This window comes from Atractosteus spatula, chromosome 4 (assembly GCF_055471065.1).
Source record: "Atractosteus spatula isolate fAtrSpa1 chromosome 4, fAtrSpa1.hap1, whole genome shotgun sequence".
Lineage (NCBI taxonomy): Eukaryota > Metazoa > Chordata > Actinopteri > Semionotiformes > Lepisosteidae > Atractosteus > Atractosteus spatula.
In genome coordinates this window covers 3,552,090-3,562,338 of record NC_142709.1, presented here as the reverse complement: position 1 = coordinate 3,562,338, position 10,249 = coordinate 3,552,090, and the positions used below count along the sequence as shown (strand labels likewise).

The following is a 10,249-nucleotide window of genomic DNA, read 5'->3' as shown; positions in this document are numbered from 1 at the left end:
TAAAATTGAGTTTTTTTCATTTGCTTCATTGTATAGTTTATGCAGGGTGATTGAGCTGACGTGCAAATACAGTTCAGTTTCACTTCATCGATGATCCGCTTCATTAAGGACAGACTTTTGTAAACTAAAGGATTTAGGTTCCCTAAACTAAACACGTGAACTAAAAGCTAAAAACATGTTCTGAATGTGTTACTTTGAACTCATTCACATATTGATTATTGTCTTCAAGTTACAAAAAAAACTGAACCCAGTATCAGTTTATGTGACTAAATACTATTTAGAAAACATTCCACCCTCTATTTTAAACAACACTACACACATCAGTTATCCCAGAAAGAAGTACTGGTAAAGCAGAAGAACGCTTTTGTTTTTGGTGGGTTTTGCTTTGGTTGTTTTTTTCAGAAGGTAGGTTTTTAGTGCACCTTGATGTTTGGTGTAGATTCCAAAAGGAAATGAAATAAGGGATCCAAAGTTCCCTGAAAAGGGAACGCAGTCTTCATTTGGATGCAAGTGCCACATCACTGCTCTTCTGCTAAGCACATTTACCAAAGCTGTCCAGTTGGATCCAGCCTCAGCACCTGCCTCTGCCTGACTCTGCTGATTGGGCTGGGCTGAGCTTGCAGCTCCCCAGCATTTTCTGCGAAGCCGGTCCTGTTAGATCTGAGAAACGGCCAGAAAGGGTCGTGAAGCCAGGGCGAGGTCAACAGCCCACCCACCCCTACAGGTGCAGGATACCGTCCCTACCAAACGAGGGACACACTGTCCACAATTTCCCAGATGGTAGGATGAGAAGACAAACTGAAGTCCACGCCTCGGGCAGTGGCAGGGTGAGGAATCACAACGTGCAGAACTCCCGAAGTTCAAAAAAGAGAAATATCGCAGCGGAGGTGAAGAAAGACTTCAGCCAGAACAGAGGTGAAGTAAGAAAATAAGACAAGTAATAATCATAATGTTGTATTATCAATCTACTGAAACTGTTTTTCATTATGTTAGCAATTTATTTCCTCCGTTATGGTTAATCTTCTGTATTAAACAAATAATAGAGCCTTTTGCTGTTTGTGCTTACATTCACCTATTATCACACATAGTTCTCCCTATGAGTGATAATAGCTGTAGGCATACACCGAGCATCAAAAGTAACTTTTCATTTATGAAACAACAAATGAAGAGCGCAAGGTGCAGTCCAGTCTGCCATCAATCACCACAAGCTGAGCCCTGAAGCGACCGCGATACTGCAGCATGACCGGTGGAAAGAAAGTGACGTGCTGCAGTCAGGTGGGCAGGAATAAAACTGGGAACCTTTCATGACACCGACCACACTACGTCTGATGAGCAGCGATTCCACCTCTCACCACAGCTCAGCAATTCATATTACGGTTCTCCACTATGTGGTGCTACAGGGCAGAAAACCCTGCAGGGAAATTCTTCATTTAGAAGATAACTTTTATTAGCCATATACAAGTTCTTGCATTAGGAATTTGTCTTTTCTCATACCCCAGCTTGCTCTCCATGAGAGGCACAGACAGGGAGAGAAGCTGGGGGTCAGAGAGCAGGGTCAGCCATTTATACAGCACCCCTGGAGCAGTTGGGCTTAAGGGCCTTGCTCAGGGGCCCAACGGAGTAGGATTCCTCTGCCGGCCGCAGGATACGAACCAGCAACCTTCCAGCCACAGGCGCAGATCCTTAGCCACAGAGCCTCTGCTCCTCCCTGTTGACATTCTTATTTGACTTTTTTTTTTCAGATCGGTTCCAATAAATCATAAAAACAAAGTGTTATTTTTTATTTGGTTACTCAACGTCTTCTGTGACCTTATAAAGAAGAGCAATTTTTTATAATCGGTTCCTATGGATTGTCAGTTTCTTCAGATTCTTCAAGCGATGTGTTTGCAAAAACCATATGCCATCAGCTTAAATGACCTATTCATCAGACTTCAACATGGAAACAGGAATGGATGACTTTGCTTGTTGTTAGATCCTTCTTAATTTTCCACCAAGTTTAAAAATGTCAAAACTGCTATTTAATTGGTCTCACAAGGATTTTTCATCTTGTCAATTTTGCAGATCACACATCCTTTTTACCGTCTTCACCTCTTCACTTCCTGTTCTCTGCTTCTTTCAGAAGTTGTTCTTGTCGGCCTCTCTTTGCTTAGACCAACGTCTCCTGTCGATAAAATAAATTTTACTTTACTAAAAATATCAGACCCTTCCTATGGTTTCCCATTGTGTGAAATGAGAAGACGATGCTATCATTTTTTTATTAGGGTAAGTTAAGTAATTAAAAGGGTAAGTTACGTTACAGTAAATGTCAGAAAAAATACCCAAAGAGAGCCTTTATCTGCTGTGAAACATACATTTCACCTGCTGGATTAACTGTTTTGTGATGCTGATTCTCCATAAAGTAGCTGGACGAGGTTCTCAGTCTGAGTGCTGAAGCTCTTATAACAAGATGGGGAGCAGGCAGAGAACAGGAAAGGTACTTTTCGGACACCAAATATCTTCTCACAAGGCCTGATCAACTGCAGTCCAGGACCGAAAAGGGGCCCTCTGCAGCAGTCGCACGTTTTCACACTAATGGAGCAAAATTAAACATAAAAAATGTCAGAAGTCTGATATCACACAAGCCGAATTGTATGGCACTACTGTTCTGTAAATCGCTGTATGGCTGACGTTCCGTGAGATGACTTGCCTTTCATAATGTAGCCTAAATATAGTGTGAGACGCCACAGAAGCAAAAGGAAGATGAAAGATACGACTGACAGTACAGGCAGTTGTCAAAACGAGCCATTCAAAATCTCAAAATCAGAAATCTCAGGATGAACAGCTAACTTTCCAGAAGAATGCCTGTAATAAAGGGGGGAGGGGGGGGTTGCATTCCAGATCCACTCCGAACCGGATGGTAGAACCCCCCAAAACTACAGATTTCTTTGTGCAAGATGTATACATACAGCAGATGTACTGAACGTAGGAGGCTTGGGCCCCCGTGCACAGGGCGGAGTGGCCAAGGGGCAGCTGCAGAGGTGGAGGTGGGCTGGAGGTGGGAGGCGAGAAGACGTTAGCAAGGTCTGGCCTGTAAATGGGGAGGTTGCCTTCCAGATCCACAGTGAACCAGATGGCAGAACCCCAGAAGAGAAGGGGATCACGTACAGCACTGAAGAAGTTTTAAGTGAGGAAATGATGTTGGGGCTGATTACGGATTACTGACAGCTGAGGCCGACTGAACTTGGCTGCTGTCACCCCTCCCGATCTTTCGTTATAAACTACATTCACTGGATAAGATGAGCCGAACCACGGCGGGGTGAATGCTGCGTTGTGTCACACGAGTGCCGCTATTCATCTCAAGTGCAGCACATGCTGTTCCTCCACGTCAGCTGTTGCTGGCTTCGCCAAAGTGTGCTAAAAGAGATAACTAGTAGCGTCCGAAAATAAGAAGTGGTATAGTGTCCCAAGATGCATTAGAACAAAACCACGCAAGTTGCAAGCCTGTAAATTAAGAGTTGCCTGCACTGCTCTGAAGAATATGAGAGATGGTGAACGGTGACAGTAAGGATCCCCAGAAACCCGAAGGCGAAGCCCTTACTTATTTAGGGTTTGCTGGATGTCACAGGGTAGGCTGGTGTAACGCCGGTCCAGACCATACACCGAGAAGCAGAGGGCTGCCAGGTGGACGAGCCTCTGGGGCTGGTTCTGCGTGTTTTCTGTCCAGAAGTAAGGGTGCATGTAGTTATTGGAGACTCGCAGCTCCCTCAGACAGAGCCTCAGAGCCCCACAGGGAAGAGCAGCCAGCTGGTTCCCCTCCACATTGAGGTACTCGAGGGCCCTGCGGGAGAGAACAGGCCAAGCTGAAAAGTCGGCATTTCGACAGAGAACGTCACAGAAAAGGGGCCATAACGTGCAAATCTCTTCCGCCAATTTGACAACCTCACTCTGAAATTGTGGGCCAGGCTCACTCGCTCACTCCTGCCACAGCTTACAAGCACTATTTATAAAACTGCTCATTCTGTGTAATCATGGTGCAGTAATATGCAGAAGGGTCTACTAGCGTGGCACAGGCACATGGTACTTCCTCATTTCAGTTGCTCTCCTTCAGCTTCGTGAAGGCTTTTCAAATGCTATTTTTGTGTTTGGGCAATTAGCGCGGGTAATAATTAGCAAAAAAAAAACAGAAGAATTCTGGACGACCACAGGTCAGAAAGTTTAGTGATTTTTAGCATCTTACAAACCAAGGAGAATGGTAAATTTAGTCCTCGGAAATGTAATTTGTTCCATCTGTATATTAAAAGCTCAGGAAGAATGGAAATGACTTCTTGTTCTTTTTGGGAAGTTCTGTTGCATCCAATCAGCACTTGTACTAAAAATAACTATCTCTAACACTTAACAGCACATTACTGTGAAGTCTGGAACAATCTAGAGAGGATGAATTACAGATACGTTGTTGCTTCGTTCAGTGACCCACCCTGAGCATTTGTGGAAATCTGCCCAGGTGAACCAGATCACGGATTGGCATTTTCTCCATTCTCACTTGGTTTACTTATCAAACTTTCTATTTATGACTCCAAATTACAGCACAATATTAAAGCATCTTAGATCTGTTTAATAGGAGTGTGAGCACCTCTACTCTCAGCATGTACTGTACTTTTTTTCCGTACGCTGACATGTAATGTCCGATGTCACGAGTGATACCTGAGATTCCTCATGTCACTGGGGATGGCTGAAATCATGTTGTAAGAGACATCCAGGAACTGCAGGCACGGTAAAGAGAACAACCTATGAAACATAAATTGCATCAGTGGACGAAGGTTTTATTAACAAATCTCTAAAACGCTGTCAAACATTTCTCTACCAAATGTTATTCAGATTTCTGTGATGAGATGGTTAATCTGCATTATGTAATACAAATACAAACCAATAAAATGCCCTTCCATATTGTCTATGACCTAGGTTTCATCTGCATCTTATGTGAGATAAACTAAGCTTAATTTCAACCAATCATTCCATCTATTAATTAATTTTGAGGAAAATTTTCATGTTAATATAATATATATATAGTAGCTATAAATCTATAAACAATAAAAGGAGATAAACTCAGGCTCTCACCCAAGAGGAAGGGCTGAAATTAAGCAGAATGAAATGACAAAGGTCTTCAGTTTTGACAGCTTGTGTATACCGTCTGGAATTTCTTTAATGGGGTTGTCTCTTAGTTTTAACACCTCTAAGCATGGGATGTCATAAACCTGAGAAAATAAGAAAGGAAAGCAATTTCCAATGAAAGAAACAACCATAACAGATGTATAATTAGCTTTTGGTCTTGTTGAATTAGCTTTTGGTCTTGTTTATTCTTTATTTTTTCAAACCTTTAGCTTTTTACATTTTCAAGTCCTTAAATTATATAGGACCTGTGATATACAGTCTGTTATTACCTAGTGTTGTATTTTCTATTTAAAAAAAGCTATTCTAAGTCACACCCATGAGTCCTCTTCTTGAATTAAACTGTTTTTAAACTTCCCATCCCTACAAAGGTTATCAATCCAAAAATTAATCTCTTGATTGGAAAGTCAAGGTTTATATTCAGTATAATGATTTTAGCTTTTGGTTCATCACTTTCTAATACATCCAGGAATAAGTTTCATGAACCTTTAATGGGGAAATTGTGGAGGGTCCCCTAACCTCATTAATTCATTACTTTTCACTACTATATTAGAAAGAAAAGGGCATATAAAGACAATAAATATTGAATACACACTAATATTTACATAGCAAGAATGACAATCTCACCTCTGTAGGAAACACATTCAGTTCATTAAATGAAAGGTTTAGATAAAGCAAACTGTGAGCCAGCGGTGTCAAATCAGGAACCCGAGCAATAAAATGAGCCTGGGGAAGAAAAAAAATACTTTACTAATGCACAACTTGAAGAGGAAGTTTTTCATGTTCTGCATTTCTGTAGTTGGTCATTTCTTAGGTGTTTCATATCCTTTCACCCACATTACTACTGTGTCCCCTGGTTTTGACTATCGGAGAAAAAAAACCATCTTCAGCACACAGTGATTTCTTATGCCCAATTCAAAACATTGAGTAACAGTCATTCCCTCCCTCTGCAGAGCTCCGATAGCCTTTTCAACGGTTTCTTTGGCCCAAGAACACACAGTAATAAGTTACTCATGCAAGTCAAAGAAGATTAATATTAATAACATTAATGCACACGGTGCAGTTAAATCAAACAGCAAATACACTACTAGTTGTATTACATCCTCATTTTATTACAAATTGACATTCATGTAGGAGCAGAAAAAGAGAAGTAAAAACAGAAGTGCGCTGGGTTCTCTCTGGATTGGAATTCAGAATATTTGATACTTCACTGTGTTACTTTGCAGCCTTAACTATCACAAACAGATTTCAGGGCAATGCAAATAAGCTGTATTATCTGTATATACTGAATGTGTATGCTTCCTCTTTCTGAAGCTCCACAGCTCCATTCTGATGGGTTTTTTTTTGCTTTATGTTTTGACTGTGAAGAGTATTTCCTAGTATTAAATCCTAATGTCGCCAGAACAGAATGAGACTGTGACTGCACTATTGATGCACACGACATTAAAGACCAGTCCATTTTTTTAAATATTCACACACATCTAAGTAACTGTGCAAACGATACACTGTATAACGTCGTTCAATTAAAGTGTTGTAAATACAGAATTAAATTAATATCCATAAATAAATCAATATCCAAATATTACATATATCAGAGTTATGAGCCTTGTACACTGTGTGCACCCAGAAAAACATATTATTTATTGATGCAGGTCCAAACTAAATTGTGAGATAATTTCACAGTTTTACCCTGACCATATTCTTATCTTGACTTACTCTACATCTGTCACAACCTTCAGCATCTTACTAGGGTCTTAAGTTGGGCTCACACAATCTGATATACTGCTCGTCTAATGTACGGGGTCCTTCAAGGTAATTACAATTACGCTGACCGAAAAAGTTCTACGAGAGCCTTCTAAATGAAAGGTACTAGTCAGTGTAAGTCATGATGTGACATCACGTTGTGGTCCGTAGACGAAGAGCCATCACCTTCAGACTCAGGAGAACGCCTCCCTGCACCAGGCAGTCCAGTAAGGCCAGCTCCGAGGGCCCAATGACACCACACTGATCGTCCTGAAGAAAAGGAGACTGGCTGCGCCGAGACCCTTGAAAATATCTTGTGGTAACGGAGTTCAAAATGATTTCTGATCCTAGAGGATGTAATCAATAATTTTATTCCTGTTACCTTAAAGTGGATGGATTTTAGTGCAAGGTCAATCAAAAATATACGCACTTATATCTAGAGCACTTTGGAATTATTACTCATACAGAGAGCCGTTGTACGTCATGTTCACCTCAGGTTTCTGTGTATTTCTGCTTCAGTTCTGAATCTTCTGTATGTTTCTGCTTCAGTTCCCATATGTGAAATCCCTGTGTCCTGAAGCAATGCAACTAGCTACAGTTTGAACATGTGGTGCTTCAACAAGTTGCATATACTGCTTATAACTTACTCATAAGATGAAGTACAAATATATTTGTTTATATGCATTTTACACACGCTCAGAAATGCTCTAAACACACACTTTGTTGTCATTTATTTTGAACACAACTTTGCTTCGCATAAAGCTGATCTGCCTCTTGCTCAGGTCCTAAATTTAGCCATTGTTTTAGCTTCTCTGAATATGAGTAATGTAATACACTATTTAAACACTATACTTTTAGTAATAGTGTACATTACACTATTACATTTGTTGCTCTTATTTTAATATTGGGAAAAAACAATTAGTTGGTTTTACTCACTGCGGATCCCTCTCCTACATTTCTATATGTGTGTATATGGGATTTGTGCCTTTTTTAATTTTGCCAAAAATCAAAAATGAGTTTATGAAGTAATATTAAAAAAAATGGTTCATCAACTTGTTCCAAAACCAGAAATCTGGTCTTAAAATCTGGATGTTCTTAGTTTATACATTTCATAGAACTGTTTTAAACAGACTGTAAATCTAATAATGCTTGATTTATTTGAAAAAAGAGTCCATTTTTACTAGCTAAAATTTTAGTAAAAAGCTACAAAGATTAGAGTGAATGCGAGTTTTCTATTAATACTTACCAGGATGTTCTTGTGAGGAACTTAGTGTCTGAAGAGCCTCTCTTTGCCCAGATATGGAAACTGTTTTAGAGCCACATCCAACAGCTGAATCTCTGTCTTCCTGGTGGGAGCTCCTTGCTGATGTCGGACTCCTTGCCTGGTCCCTTATCAAGGCCTGGTGGGAGCTCTTGGCTAAAGTCTGACTCTTTACCTGCTCTCTTATCAAAGCTGCTAGCTCTTCATAAAGCAGAGTACGCAAACACAGAAGGTAAAAAATGAAAGCTTATTACTGTTAATGCATTGATCAGTTTTCAGTCCTCTTATCCCCCTGAAGGTGTGTCATGTCTATTTCTAATGCAGACCTGATTTATTTTTAGTTCTGATGCCATTAATATTAAAAACAGAATACCATATTTTCACAGTGGTATTTACAATTGCCTTAAACGTGAAACCTACCATGCAATCATTTTTTTTTATTTCTGTCAAAACTCAAAACCCTAAGATATGTTTTCATTTGGATATTGTTTTATCCATATGAACTCTTTGCACGCCTTCTGAGTTACACACACACCGCACACAGAGTGTTAGAATATACACATTAAGCTCATGAAAAATAAAACTGCTATATCAGGTTTAGAAAAAAAGTCAAAGTTTGGACGGGATTCTAATGCCCTTATCGCATACACTGTCAGGCACTGGCAGAAAGGGACTTTTAAGAATGCGAATCACGCTGATATTAAAATACCGTAGACGATCTGCCTTTGAGGGGTCCTCTTTGTGGCCACAGGCACAGAGTCGCTGGACAGCACTTGAGTGGACACGTCGGGCCGCCTGCCCCCGTGGAGCTCAGCGAGGAGCAGTTCCACCAGCTTTCTGTAGTGCTCGCGCGAGAAGACGACTTGCTTCAGCGTTTGCGTACGAAGCCTCGGGCACGGGCAGCGGCCTCCCATGAAGTCGTTCAGGGTGAACGGCGGCAGGGAACAGAAACGAGGGTCGTCCTGCAGGGCCCCCAGGAGGTGCACCTGTGGCCAGGTGCGCGGGGCCCTGCAGGGGAACCCACCGGGACCTTTGGGGACCACAACCAGTCGATTCCTGGGGTGGGGCACCGCCTGGTGGACTGGCGAGGCAAAAGGCACACTGGCATGGCCGCAGCTGTGCATCACCTCCGTTCTGCCATCTTGGGCAGTTTTTCTTTGAAGAGGCGGCAGTGGGTTAAAGATTGATTCTGAAAAGGAAGAAGGACACAGAAGGCAAAGGGAAAGACAGCTGTTTTGAACACCAAACTATTAAACAGGAAGGTGAAGAAATACGCTACAAAATATAAGAGCACTCTATCATTCCAATGATTTTGTTATTCAGTGGATATTTCAGCTGCTGCTGAAATCGCAATAACACAATCACAACTATTGTGATACCCCCATTTCGTCACAGTTTACATAACACTTGCCCGGTGAAGCAATCCGAGCAGATGTTTTCTCTCCCTGGATGGTTTGAACAAATGAAAAGCGCACACACACACGTTATTCAAAATCACTTCCCTGTGGGCTATTAAATTGCCTGCTGTGCTTGGCGGAACATCTAAAAACACATCCCTAAATGGTCAGTGGTAGTACGCGTTCCTTTTAGTTCAAAAAGCCTATTAACTGATGCAAAGTGACTACAACAGTGCGCACTCCCAAGACCCTGCAAGCGACACAGCCCAGAGCTGCACTTTACTGAGAACGGACAGAGCGGGGTCTCATCAGATCGAGGGGTACGGTTCCCCAGAGTGGATGGGCTAGGCTCAGGGGTTCTTGACAACAGCACTTCGTTAAGAGCCGGGCACTCACCCTGACCTGCAGGTCTCCTAGCGGGCGACACCGGGCGAAGGGCCGGCAATGTCTTAGGAGGTAACGGCCTTCTCAGGAGCTTCGTGTCCTCAGACATCCTGGATGTCGTGTCCGCACGGAGTCCTCATCTCATCGTGCCCCGAGGAAGGACAAGCAGGGCCATGCTTTCTCCTGCTGTCGCCAGGATCGTAACCGGACGAACCTGGTGGGGAATGACTCTGTATAAATTGATGCGCTGCGGAATAATTTTGATGTTTCTGTATTGCAAGCGCTTCTGCTGACGGGGAGGTGGGTGGGTGGGAATAAT

The 10,249-nt window shown here is 42.0% G+C and overlaps 1 protein-coding gene across 1 annotated transcript; it reads right to left on the bottom strand.

Annotated features, from left to right (window-relative positions):
* Positions 1 to 977: 977 nt before the first annotated feature.
* Positions 978 to 10,164, bottom strand: lrrc63 (leucine rich repeat containing 63). Its single transcript, XM_088914404.1, has 11 exons — positions 9,943 to 10,164; positions 8,859 to 9,338; positions 8,325 to 8,350; positions 8,135 to 8,270; positions 7,075 to 7,235; positions 5,773 to 5,871; positions 5,095 to 5,231; positions 4,681 to 4,764; positions 3,578 to 3,817; positions 2,352 to 2,568; positions 978 to 2,161 (listed from the first exon to the last, which is right to left on the bottom strand). Exons 1-10 carry the CDS (start codon positions 10,037 to 10,039, stop codon positions 2,367 to 2,369), a joined length of 1,662 nt encoding a protein of 553 aa, XP_088770530.1. The 5' UTR covers positions 10,040 to 10,164; the 3' UTR covers positions 978 to 2,161; positions 2,352 to 2,366.
* Between the last annotated feature and the right edge of the window lie 85 nt (positions 10,165 to 10,249).

What these genes read in the sequence shown, in the direction of transcription:
- lrrc63 (XM_088914404.1), bottom strand. Translation starts at nt 10,039, where the DNA reads ATGTCTGAGGACACGAAGCTCCTGAGAAGGCCGTTACCTCCTAAGACA. An exon ending in GCGTTCTCCTGAGTCTGAAG is followed by an intron (nt 5,872 to 7,074) that starts GTGATGGCTCTT and finishes TTTCTTCCCCAG; the next exon opens with GCTCATTTTATTGCTCGGGT. An exon ending in TGAATGTGTTTCCTACAGAG is followed by an intron (nt 5,232 to 5,772) that starts GTGAGATTGTCA and finishes TTATTTTCTCAG; the next exon opens with GTTTATGACATCCCATGCTT.